This window comes from Argiope bruennichi, chromosome 11 (assembly GCF_947563725.1).
Source record: "Argiope bruennichi chromosome 11, qqArgBrue1.1, whole genome shotgun sequence".
NCBI lineage: Eukaryota > Metazoa > Arthropoda > Arachnida > Araneae > Araneidae > Argiope > Argiope bruennichi.
The window spans coordinates 40,067,688-40,081,586 of NC_079161.1; the positions used below are offsets into that span (position 1 = coordinate 40,067,688).

The 13,899-nt window shown below is 27.4% G+C and overlaps 1 protein-coding gene across 3 annotated transcripts in view; it reads left to right on the forward strand.

Annotated features, from left to right (window-relative positions):
• LOC129957359 (uncharacterized) overlaps positions 1-13,899 on the forward strand; it is a 93,382-nt gene that overhangs the window by 67,462 nt on the left and 12,021 nt on the right. Inside the window, exons 7-9 of one of the 3 annotated variants that reach the window (XM_056069645.1) lie at positions 6,665-6,754; positions 12,354-12,426; positions 13,506-13,616. In XM_056069645.1, coding sequence (XP_055925620.1) covers positions 6,665-6,754; positions 12,354-12,426; positions 13,506-13,616 — 274 coding nt within the window. Of the gene's footprint in view, positions 1-971; positions 1,136-6,664; positions 6,755-9,793; positions 9,839-12,353; positions 12,427-13,505; positions 13,617-13,899 lie in introns of those variants that run through there. The other 2 variants (XM_056069647.1, XM_056069648.1) reach the window with 2 other exon arrangements.

The window sequence follows — 13,899 nt, forward strand, 5'->3', positions numbered from 1 at the left end:
TATAGTTAATTTTTTATTTGTTGTTGTTAGACTTTTTTTTAGATCGATAGATAGAGAGAGAGAGAATTTCAGTCATTTTGCTCCTCGATTGGTCCTATAACATTATTATAATTGCCCTGATGAAATTATAGGTTTTGAACAAATTGTTGCTTTTTTTATAGACAAAGATATTACTTGCATTCAATTAATACTAAAAAGATATCTTAAAAATTATTAATAAAAAATGTCAAGCTTTTAAAATCATCTACTATTGAGATATAAATAAAATGATTTTTATTCTTTGGCAACTGTGAATTTGAACAATAAAATGACATTTGGAATATGCAAGTAAATTTTGTGTTGGGAAGAAAAAAAAAAAAAAACTGACTTTACAAGTACATCAGTGATATCGAATATTCAAAGATTATGAATTTATCTATTTAAAGCTAAAAAGTAATAAATAATTTAAAAAAAATAAGAATTCCACTTTTCAATAGGCTAATAAAATTGTATCTTTAAAAATTGTTATCGTGTAGGTTTAATTTTTGTAACAATAAAAAAAGCGTTAAGATAATATCTTAAAAGTTGATGATTGTGTAATTCCATAATGAGAATTAAAATATATTTTACTTAAATTATTCTTTCTAATTGGAGTAATCTTTAAGTGAAGTAATTTAATCACGTTTCTTGCGTTTGAAACAGGATTTTTTTAAAATTTATTAAATGACACATTATTTAAATATTGCTCTACTAAAAAAAGAAAAAGAAATCAGTGCCATTCTGTTTTATGTATTGTACCAGACGATTTATTTTTAAAAAATTATTTTATTTTGTTATAAATTACTTAAGAATTTATGATTAATTTTTATGCTTTTACTTTCTTTATAACATATGCAATCGTTTTATTTTATTGTATCAATATATTTCATAATAGTAATAATTTTTTATCTCTTTTTTTATTTCTATTTACCCTTTTTGCTGATGCCATTTAGGGGGTAAGTTCTGTTTATAAAATGAAAAATTATTCTTTTGATAATTTAATTATAAAATGAGATATTTATGACAATGAAATTTAAGAATTGTTATTCTTTACTACTTAATTTTCTTACTTCTTTATCTTTTTTATCTAGAAATTTTCTTGCTAATTTTATGCATACTGATTTCATTTTCATCAATAAATGTGAGGAAAAATATAAAATTATAAATTTTTTTATATTAAAAGCTGGTTATTTGCTAATAATAAGCTTTTTGTACTTGATAGTAGTGAATTATTATTACTTATTTATTACCATTTATTATTCTATTGCTTCCATTATTATTCTATTTGCTCCAGGAAGTTAATAAACTGTTACATTCAGAAAGTATAGTCCAATATTAAAAATAAATTTATTAGGCGTAAGAAATAGCTAAAATTCTTTTGAAAACATTTTAATGCAACGCATAGAACTTTTTACATTCTATTTTACTTTTAATTTTTTATTTTTTTATTTTACATTTATTTCCCATTTTTCTTTGCATATGAAAAAAATTTACTTTTACTTCCCATTTTTCATCGCTTATGAAAAAATAATGTTTGCTTTTATTTCTCATTTTTCTTTGCATACAATGAATTTTTTAAAACTTTTATTTCCCATTTTTCTTTGTATGCGAAGAAATTTTTACTTTTGTTTCCCATTTTTCTTTGCATGCGAAAAATTATTTACTTTTATTTTTTATTCTTGTTGGAATGTGAAAATAATATTTTGTAAAAATTTTTTACTTTTATTTCACATTATTCTTTACATATAAAAAAATTTTACTTCCCTTTTTGTCATACATGAAAAAAATATTGTTATTTCGCATATTTCCTTGCATGTACAGAATTTTTTGCTTTTATTTAGCATTTTTCTTTATTTGTTAAAATAATATTTTGTAACTCTTTTTTATAATTCTTCGAATGATGATTCAATAACCTGATGCATTTATCTTATTCTCGCCTGGGAAAAAAAGTATGTAAGTACCAAACATTTTGTTTATCTCTATTACTTTTTAAAATTTTCTTTTTTCAATGGTTCTTTTCTCTTATACGATCCATTCGAATTTTTTATATATGTTATGGTCAATGTAATTAATCAGGTATTATAATTTTCTGTAATATATATATAATTTTTTTCTTATAGGAGAAAAGGGCAAAAAGTTTTTAAATATTATTAATTTGAATATTTTATTAATAATATTAGTTACAGTTTATTTCATTTTTTTAAATATTATAGTTTTTATTCCTTTTGTACTCTTTTTCCTAATAAAATAATGATAATAATAAATAATTTTTGCTTTTCCTGATAATTTATTGATAAAAAAAATTAAAAAATGGAAATAGATATAATAGTTAATAAATAAATAACAAATGGAAAACTCTTTTATTGAACTTCTATTAATTTTTATTATATTATTTAAATAAAATCAATAAAAGAATTCTTAAAAACGTTTTAAATGATTTTCAAATTCAATCAAAACATTTTTGAAATTTTTTTACAGGTGAAATATATATGTTGAAATGATTTTTTTAATGTTTTTTTTTTTCCTTGTTTTTCAAAAGTAGAGCTTTTAAAGTTTTTCTTTTCAAAAAATATTTTTAAAACTAAAATAATTCTGTTACCGAAATTTAGTAAATAAATAATTTTTAAAAAATGAAATATTGTTAATGACAAATAAACAAAACATTCGAATTTGGCCGTTTAGTTTGCAGAATTTTTGATATATAAATCAAATCTGATATATATATTCGTCAAAAGTAGCTGTCAATCTGTCCTTGAGTACACGAACGCAGCAGAGCAAAATAATGGAATTTTACATTGTATGGATACTAGCATTGTTGATTTGTATGGAAATTTGCATATGAAATATGATTTTAAATGGAATTTAAAAGGAAAATGGAAATTGAAATGTTAGCCTTCATGTTTAAGGACGTGAATGCTATATCATTCATATTCATTCAATGCAAAATAATATGAATGTTATAACATTCATATTGGACTCAATCCAGTCATAACTTCAATATTTTGGAAATTAATATGCATTTCAAAGTATTAGCTTACTGATTTATTGAATATAGTTATTTTATTTGTCTTTCCTTTTCTAGCGTCCGCGAATGTATTAATAAGAAATTAATTTAATTATAAGTAACACAAAAGATCTATCTGTGTTAATTGTTTAAAATTTAGTGTTCTTGTAGTAAAAGAACGTGATTAATACTGAATTAGAAATCTGCATCTCAAATACCAAAAGTTTGAATTGCATCAAAATTTGAATAATTCCTTTTTTCATATATAATCGTATGAGTCACGATTATTTTCTGCTTTCGCAATTCTGCCATCCCGTGTCTTTCCAAAAAGTCACGTGACTCACTGAAAACACAATAATTTAATATTTATAACATAAAAAACATGCCAATGTTAATTGTTTAAAATTTAGTGTTCTTGTAGTAAAAGAACGTGATTAATACTGAATTAGAAATCTGCATCTCAAATACCAAAAGTTTGAATTGCATCAAAATTTGAATAATTCCTTTTTTCATATATAATCGTATGAGTCACGATTATTTTCTGCTTTCGCAATTCTGCCATCCCGTGTCTTTCCAAAAAGTCACGTGACTCACTGAAAACACAATAATTTAATATTTATAACATAAAAAACATGCCAATGTTAATTGTTTAAAATTTAGTGTTCTTGTAGTAAAAGAACGTGATTAAAACTGAATTAGAAAGCTGCATCTCAACTATAAAAAGTTTGAATTGCACCAAAATTTGAATAATTCCTTTTTTTGTATATATAATCGTATGAATCACGATTATTTTCTGCTTTCGCAATTCTGCCATCCCGTGTCTTTCCAAAAAGTCACGTGACTCACTGAAAACACAATAATTTAATATTTATAACATAAAAAACATGCCAATGTTAATTGTTTAAAATTTAGTGTTCTTGTAGTAAAAGAACGTGATTAAAACTGAATTAGAAAGCTGCATCTCAACTATAAAAAGTTTGAATTGCACCAAAATTTGAATAATTCCTTTTTTTGTATATATAATCGTATGAATCACGATTATTTTCTGCTTTCGCAATTCTGCCATCCCGTATCTTTCCAAAAAGTCACGTGACACACTGAAAACACAATAATTTAATATTTATAAGTAACATAAAAGACATGTCAATGTTAATTGTTTAAAATTTAGTGTTCTTATAGTAAAGGACGTGATTAAAACTGAATTAGAAAGTTTCACCTCAACTATCAAAAGTTTGAACTGCATCAAAATTTGAATAATTTCCTTTTTTTGTAGAATCGAATGAGTCACGATTATTAGGCATTTTCTGCTTTCGCAATTTTGCCACCCCGTATCTTCCCCAAGTCACGTGACACACCACCATAAAGCACACTGATTTCACTTCCGCGACGGGGCTATTTGCTCGTGAGCGCCCCCTGGGTAGGCGCGCTTAGATTTGTGGCCCATTATATGACACTAAATATTCTTTGGGCTCCTGGACCGTCGTTTTTTTCCGTCCCTCCCATCCTCCCTCCTTTCCTCGGGGTGGGCCTGTTGAATCGTCTGCCTTGTTTTGCCATTAATGGATGGGGGTCCCCAGAAGTGAGCACTAAATTTCCACTGGAGTTACGGTTTCGGAATTGGAAATATTTACACACCTATTTGGGAATGAAAAGTTCCGTTTCGTCTGCTGGCGGTCGTACGTCAAACGGGGTCGTGGGAATTCAAATCGTTTGCTGTCGTGTGTCAGTTTTAACTCCGACAGGTTGTTTCGAATCCCTGAACGTAAATTTCATGAGGGAGGGAAAAAAGTAAAATAAAATTTTTAGGTCGTTTAACCTAGTAGGATTTTCGCATAGTTTTTTTTTTTTTTTTTTCCTTACCTTTTACAAAAATAGAAATGAATTCTGTTATTTAGCGATTCATTTTTTAAAGTCTGGGATCCTATTTTCGACATTTTATTTTCTCTATTTTTGAATAATTCAAATAGACTGTTGTCTAAAGACTCCATAAATTTAAGGAACTCCGAGTATTCGATTTTATTTTTATTTATTTATTTATTTTGCGGAATTTTGAAAGTTATTTAATTTTGTGGTTTTATTTAACCAAAACGAGCTTGCAATCAGACTTTTTCAAATTAAAATCCAACATTGTTTAAATTAATTTCAAAGTAATATTCTAATAGCATTCCTAATTAATTACCGTTTGCAAGATTTTTTAACATGTTACTTTAGAATTCTGAAAAATGTGATGCTTTATAGTTATAAAAAAAATGTCTGAATATTATTAAAGTACATTGAAAAACATTGAAATACATTAAATAAAACATTGAAATACATTAAAATACATCGATACATTGAAATCAACTTTTTAGCAAGTGATTAAACATTTGCTTATATCAATTTGTCGCTACTTAATTCATTTAAATTAACGTTACGTTTTAAAGCAAATTTATGGATATTTTGAAACGGGCCTCGTAATTTTGAACTGCGATTAGATAAAGAGAACGACTCCTGAGCTGGCAGCTACCCCCTTCCTAACTTCCACGCCACAACAGCGGGAGGACGTTTAGCCCCGTGAAATTTGCTACTTATAACTACTTATCTAAAGATCAAAGTTGATTGAATTCATATAAAGTATATATAGTTTTGAAAATTTGGAGGGTGAAAGACACCCGGAGATTTGTTTTGTCTAAGAACCTCTAGACCCCAGTCCTGCCTTTTCTGTGTACCTCACGATCTCCATGGGATTGGTTTTGAAATTGTTTCAATTTTGTACCGAATAAGTAAGAAAGAAGAATATATATATATAATCATAGAAACATTTTCTGATTTAAAAAAATCATTTCACCTTAAAAGGAGGGTTTATAACCAAGGATAAAACGTCTTTATGATTCAACTAGTCGCCTCATGCGACCATCTGGCTCGCTAAGGATATTGGTTATATTTGATTTCATATAAATCATTTAGGTATAATTTCATGCCCATGATTCCGCCAAAATGTCCGATATTAACGCCATGTATTTTGATTGTCTCTCTTAAGCTTTATTAATTGTATACATGAACAATTATAAGGGAGACAATCTCATAAGATTGTGCTGATTTGTCTATCTTTTACATTTCACAATATTGTAAACTTACTTATATGTGCAGAGGTTTTACTACCCAGATATTAAACATAATCCCTCTTCTTTAACTTTCAGCAATAGATAAAAATCACGTGATCAAATATGCGATGAAATAATGAAAATGGTTTAAACTTCAGAATATCAATGCAGTCTATTAATGAAAATTAGGCAAAAAAATATTTTTTAAATACTGGTAAACTTCAGAACAAATTCGCACGACTATAATTTAAAAGACAATTTTTAAAATTTTGTATCAGTGTAAAATTTGTGCAGTAATATTTTCGGAATTTGTCGCTGAAAAACGTCAAAATTCAGCTTAATTTCAGATAGACTGATTCCGATTAAATATGAATAATTTAATTTATTTAGGTTTCTTTTTTTTAAATGAAATTCCTTCCATGTTGTATTCCTATTCATTATTATTTGATTGAAGAGAAAGAAGAGAAATATACATTATAAAATTTTATGCATTTATTTTATTTCTGGCACTTTGCATCTTATTGCAGTCATCTATTATAATTATATATTTGTTCAACAGACGGCGTTGCACTGGGCAGCGAAACATGGCGACGCTAATGTGATAAAGCTGATTGCTGGAGCTTACAAGGTCAACCCAAATATTAGATCGGTGAGAAATTCTACTTATCTAACCCTCAACAAATCGAATTTGGTTTGGAAATCAGTAAACACCAACTTCTGAATGTAACTCATAAATATAATTAAACTATATAATTTGTATAATTGACTTAACGATTTTATTACTACACTTCATTATGTTTCCAGATTTTATTTCTACTATATTGGTTTCAGTTTCATTGATATTTTTATTTTCTAATTTCGTGTTTTATACTTTAAAAGACGAATTTAGCACTAATATACAAACAAGCATTTTTTTATATAGGATGTCTGTTTATTACAAATAAGCATGTGCGGTCATTTGGAAAAATTAAAATAAAATGACGCAATACTAGATTTATAACTGTGATTCCATCCTTTTTTAAGCTACAAAAAGATACTTGTTTGTTATAAAAATTACAAAGCAATTTATTAAAAAAATATTTCTCCTCAGAATCAATAACATTTGTTTAGTCTTCGGACATCGAACGAATTTCTCGACGAAAAAAGTTTGCTTGTTTAAATTCAATCTCTAGCTCTCCAGAAAGGGTATTCTGTATGGAACGAAACAACTAGTAGTCTGAAGGCGCAATGTCTGGGGAATACAATGGAATTCGCAACATATCTCAGCGAAACTATTCTTACATTTCTTTCATTAATCTGACATTATGTGGGCGAGCATTGTTGAATAGGAAAACAACCTTGTCCTATCTTCTGTCATATTTTGAACTTTCCTCTTTCAAAATTTGTTCAAATTGATCAACTGTTGCTTGTATTCTTCAACACTGAAGATTCCATCAAAAAATGCTAAAAAAATTTGGACTTTGATTTTTTTTTATTTATTTATCGTGTTTTTTTGTTTTGTGCATTGAGATTATTATTTTTAAATCGCCGAGATCACTTTTTGTAAATTTTATTTTATGGTGCTTGTTCACCATAAATGTCTAACAGTATTCGATCTGTTTCTATTGCAGTTTTCTTTGCAATGAAATGATGTAACATAACTTCCTGCAAACTGTTTGACATAAAATTCGATGTGGTTTCTAAGTTATTTAAAAAAAAATTAATACTGAACAGATATCATTACTTTTTAAAGTTTATAGTCAAATCTTACAATTGCAATGTTCTCGTCTTATTTTCAGACAAACAAACGGCATCTATTAAAAATGGACAGAATCGTATTTATGTATCCAATATTGTATGTTATTTATGTCAATAAGTATACTGCTGAAATAATTACGAAATTCTAATTTTTATTCAGTCTTCTAATAATCATATTTAGTAAAATATGCTTTACACGATAACATTCTGAGCAATAAAATCCCTTTCTGACAACTAAGCTGGCCGAGTTATGAAGCTTTAAATTTCATTATTTTTTTAGTTAATAAACAGCAGTTGGGAGAAGGAACTGTCCATTAATTGTTGATATTCTTCAAGACGGCTAACAGAATTTTACACAATTGTCTAATATTATTCAAAGCTTTATTATTAGGTCAGTTCCAGTCACAGAAAAGTAGAACTTTTCTTGCTTAAAATGATAGAATATTTTATTAGATACGATTAATAGGATCGGGAAGCAGTACATAAATGTAGGCTTTGTATGTTTTTCAGAAGTGCATTTTTTAATTAAAATAAAAGTGAATATAAATCTTTATCTCATTTAAAGTTAGTGATAGTTAATCACTTTAAACTATTAAAGATAGGCATTCCAACAGGATGCATATTTCTAACGGTTTAGAAATTAACTATCAGGCCACATAATAGTAGACTTCCTATATATGTAGAGTTTTACATTTCTCATGTACCACATGCTTCAGAAAAAAATAATGACCTTTGCTTTTTTGTCAAACGAATAAATGATACTTAAAATCGAATCGGGAAAAATTATTAAAAAGTGTGTAATATGAGCTTTTATATATGTATTCATGATATCTGACTAAGAATCTAATTATTAAATACATAAACAATTTGATGCTGTGCATTTGATTTTTATTTTGAATCTTTTAAAGATCTATTTTGAACTTTTAAAAAATTTAAATGGAGATATATAACAACAATACGATTTCAAAAAATGCATCTTTAGAGAAATCAAACTAGATATTTGTAATCTCATTATAATTCAATAAATTTGTAGAAAATTTTGCAATTTGTCGTTTATTTATTTATTTTGATTATGAAACGAATTAATCAAAATTTAAATTAACGATCGCTGTTATACATTATATTCGCAATCAGTCATTTATCGGTGCAAAACTTTTTATGGATTCTTAATTTTTCGAAACTCTTAGTGAGTATGAACATTCTTAGCTTGAAAGTGAAATGTTAATTTAGGCTTAGAACTCGTTTTAAAATCTTCAAATCTCTTTTGATGAAAAATTCATTTAGAATAGCATAAAAATCAAATTACATGTCATGAAAATATTGTGTGCAATGAAAAATTTTATATCAATAAATTAGTAAAATAAAAAAATATGAAACATATTTTAATTATTATTCTCAGTATTGTTTTAATACCTATAGATCAATATTTTTTTATTGGTGTTAAAAAAAAACTTTATCCATATTATTCCTACAGCTTGCAGTTTTTTTATTTATAAAATATATCATGGCTTGATTAATTTAGACATCTCAACTCTACAAAAAAATATTTTTCTTTTCTCACAGAATGCAAACAATATTTTAAAAAAATGCAAAATCAATTTTTGTAAATAATGATTAAAAAAAAATTCTTTTCTAACCAATATGAAAGTTATTTTGTCATACAAGTGTTTATTTGCCTCTTTTTTTTTTTGGTGGATTAAAGGAATTGGCTGAATTAGCATTGTAATAGTCAGAGAAATTTTTTAAACTGAAATAATACTTAATGCGCAGGAAGCAAAATATTTTAATTTTTTTCATTAAAGAATAGCAAACAAGCAATAAAATTCGAAAGCATTACTTCATTTTTGCTTATTTTTAAAGAAAATTATTCTGATTTACAAACATGTTTTTATATTTTCTTTTTCTTTTTTTTTCATATGTTGGTGTTTTGTCCATTTATTGCTAATTCAAGAATGTGAGTATTAATTCTTTTCTGTCTTGAATTTTTTTAAATAATTTTTAAATGTTTTATTATAATTAGATATATTTTTCATATAAAAACTAAAATTGAAGATGCATTTTTAAACTGTGTAATTTTATCAGTATCTGCATTTTAATATACAAATAATTCACCTCAAGGCAATGAGATTTTATGTGTGTTATTTTTCAAATGTTACTCCTTCATTTGCTATTTCACGAGAATTACAAATAATGATCTTTATTTATTTTTTAGATATTTCTTTTAAGTCTTTATTATAATATGATTTTTGATTTTATATTATACCTTTTCTACTTCCAATTTTCCCCAAAACATATTTCATTTATGTTTTTTCCCCTCAATTTAAATTATTCAAGTGAAACAAAATTAGATGTATTAGACAGACATTTGGAAGAACTGAACTCTAATTTCTAAAATCTGTTTTGACAAATAATTAAAAGTTTTACAAACTTGAAATTTATTTATTCTTGAAGAAGTGAAGGTATAAAACCGGCCATTATCTCCTGTAAGACTTAAGTGTACAGTACAAGATTTCGGCTAATCTTGCCAAATTGCGCCAAACATTTAAAAGCTCGTCAAATGTCTTACTGTTAAGTAATTGTGTTACCAAATTTTGCAAGGCGACGCCAAAGAAAAATTCAAGTTTAACGACGGTATCATGCAGCCTTATCTTGTTTCAAAAAAATATATTCTTTAAATACTCTAATTATTTGAATAGAATTATTTTAGAGTAATTTTTTTTTCTTTTAAATTCAAAAACGCTTACAGTAGATATTTTTTATTGTAAATTTTAAATTGAATCCATCAGAATAATTAGAAATTGATATTGCTTTTTCATATTTTTTATTATTTGAATTTTTTCAGTCAATATTTTTGTATTCGTAATAATATATATATATTTTTAACTTCATTAATAAATTCATTCATTAATTTTTTCGTTTCCGGTTCTGCTGTGTTATCTCACGTCAAATGTTGCCGTCCATTTTAACAGGGTGTAAGTATGTGAACGAATGCTTTATTTTTGATAAATCCATCTACTTAATTTCCAGAATTGTTTGTTTTGAAACACAGTAATATTGAGTATTTAAGAAAGTAGAGTATTCAAGTGTTCGACCGCAAATGCCACGGTTTTCTTTTATTTATTTACACACAAGGCTAAAAAATGTTTCTAGTGTTCCTTATATATGGCAGTGTATATATAAGGAACTTTGAACTTTGAATACACGCAAAAAACAAAAATGTGAATTCTTTGCAGTAATTTGATTAGAATCTTGAATCAAACGGAACAGATAATTAACTGACAGGAGTTCTAAGCAAAAATTTAAATTTCAGACTTTTCTTTCTAAATTCTCTAAAAAAGTCAGAAAAAAATAAAAAGGGCTCTAATTATTTCGTAATAATTTAATCCATTGTCATATTTTTTTATAAATATAACTATGCTGTAACTATAAGAATTTTTTTTTTGTTATATTAGTCGCTTTTGACTACTAACTGGTTCTCCAGTATTAATGGTTGTGTTTAAATTTCAATCAAATCTCTAATACAGTACACTCCCGATTATCCGCGGAATTGGGTGGTGCGGCCGCCGCGGATAACAAAAATCGCGGATAATCCGAAAAAAAGCTAAAAACGGGTATAGCAGAAGAGAAAACAGTCATTCCAACTTTGAAAAATCGTTTTATGTACAATAAAACGTAAAATAAACAGCAGGAAATGTTTAACGAACGCTTAATGTTTTAGTATATCACTCAAAACTAACCTAAAATGCATTTTGTTAATGAAAACAGAAAAGTGCTTTGTACTTACGAGAGGCGTCAAGGATACACAGAAAAATGAATACATATGTACTGTTTTAATACTGTAATGTATTATGTAATTACAAAAGCATAACTGTAAAACTACACCTTTCTGAAGAAATCAGTCATTTGTGTTTGCTTCTTGCTTTGGAAACATTTTCTCTTTGCTTGGAAGCAAAATAAAAACTTAGTGCGGCAGGCGCGGATAAACCGCTCGCGGATAATCGGGAGTCTACTGTATATAGCTTAGTGTTTAAAAGATATCAAAGTATCAAATTCGTTTTATCCTTCATGTGAGTATTTTTAAGCAGCGAATTATAATAAATATCAAAACCATGTTAATTTAATGACTTAATACTTGTTCTATTTATTGTGTGCATAAACCTAATTAATGGAGTTTTACCATCTTTTTTTATGCAGGATATTGTAAAGGCGATTTTTATTTATTTATTTATTTATTTGTTCGCACGCAAGTGGAATTTATTTCTTTATGCATTCTTTAGTCTCTATATGAAATTTGTTTTCATTCCGTCTATTATTTTTCATTAACTTGACGTTGCTGAAACTGATATTTATTTTGCAAATAAATATGCATTTTTAAAAATTTACTCTTAATGTTTGTTCCATTGATAGGTAAATACTTCCCACTTTTTTTTTCTTCTTTCATCTTTCCATTCATTACTGAAGTAAATGGTAACTGATGAATTAACAATCAATTTTGATCATTTTCATTCTAGGGTTATACTCCTGTGCATATAGCGTCACTTCACAAGCATGAAATGATTGTTCATTTGCTAGTCCATACGTATGGTAAGTACGCAATGATGTCGTAAGATTCCACTAACTATAAAAACTCCGCGATTATCCACCGAATCGGATAAAACTATTTTTATCGAGCCACTTTTAAATTTAAAAAAATTGCAATTTTATTTTTGTGTCTGTTTTTATTTTCTCCTGTATGAAGTATAGAAAAGTATTAAAATCGTTAAAAAATTTTAACTCGAATTTTAACGAATTTCCAGTTTTCCTTAGAGCAAAACATATTAACTTACTTTAACCTTTCTTAGAGCAAAAACATATTATTGACATTATGTTTATTTGTTTGTGAACACAGTTATGCAAAAACTCTTTGAGCTGGACGGATGAAATTTAATGTATGAACTTATGACCAAAATTGTGGATTTCTGTCAAATTTGGAACGACATACATTCACAGAAATCTGTCTGTATTATTCTCGGAATTTGACACACAGATTCAGCTTTTAGCTATAGATTCACATAAAATTTTTATCCAAATCTGTTACGGGGTTAAGTAATCTCGTGATGGCAACTGTAGTTTATTTATTTGCCAAATTTTGGTGTTATTCTGTTTTGGTTTTATTCGCACGATAGATTTATTTAAAAATCTAGATCTATGCCAAAAACTTATATTTCCTGACTATTGTTCACCAATATCATTCAAGATAATCGCGAGCTTACTCAAACTACAAAATTTTATAAGGGGGGGGGAGGGGTAGAAGATCATTATTGGAAACTATGCTTGAAAATTTCAGGAAAACTACGTCCGCTCTGAAAATATTTGTAATATGTACATTTCACAACGGCGCTTTTTATTGTTTTAGTGACTGGGGGTCACACACACACATTTCGATGGATTAAATGAATTAATGGATTAAATGGGGTGAATGGATAGCTTAAATGAATGAAAGTTAATTTTTAGATTTAATAAAAAGACAGACTATCAAAGCAAAACATTCTCATGCTCTAATGTTTCGGACTGGAAGTTCGAATTTCCTTTAAATTTTCTGTTCAATGGGTTTTCAATTATTCGATCGTATCATTTATATTCAAGCATACATTCTATATTTTATTTTATTTTATTTTATTAAGGCGCTGATGCTTCTCTTCGAGACTATAGTGGAAAGCGTGCTGACCAGTATCCAGACAACTACGTCCGCGTTGTGGCGGGACACAAGACTGTAGAAAGGAGACCTTTGAAACGTAAGTGATTTCATGTTTAGCATAAACATAATGGTGAAATGAATTGGCGAAATCGCTCCAGTTGTTAAAGCTGGGTGCTCTTCCAAAATTTTATTTTGCGATATCTTTTGAACGTTGAGGACTCTGGAGGTGGCCATCCTTTGATGAAGCGCCTAGGTGTCTTAAGATTCAATATGAAATATCATTTACCAAAATAGGTGCATTGATTATGGCTGGGAGAATCTGTCTGGTTCTCCCCCTCGCCCCGTTGAAAATACAGAGTGGTGTTGCGTTTTTAAAACTT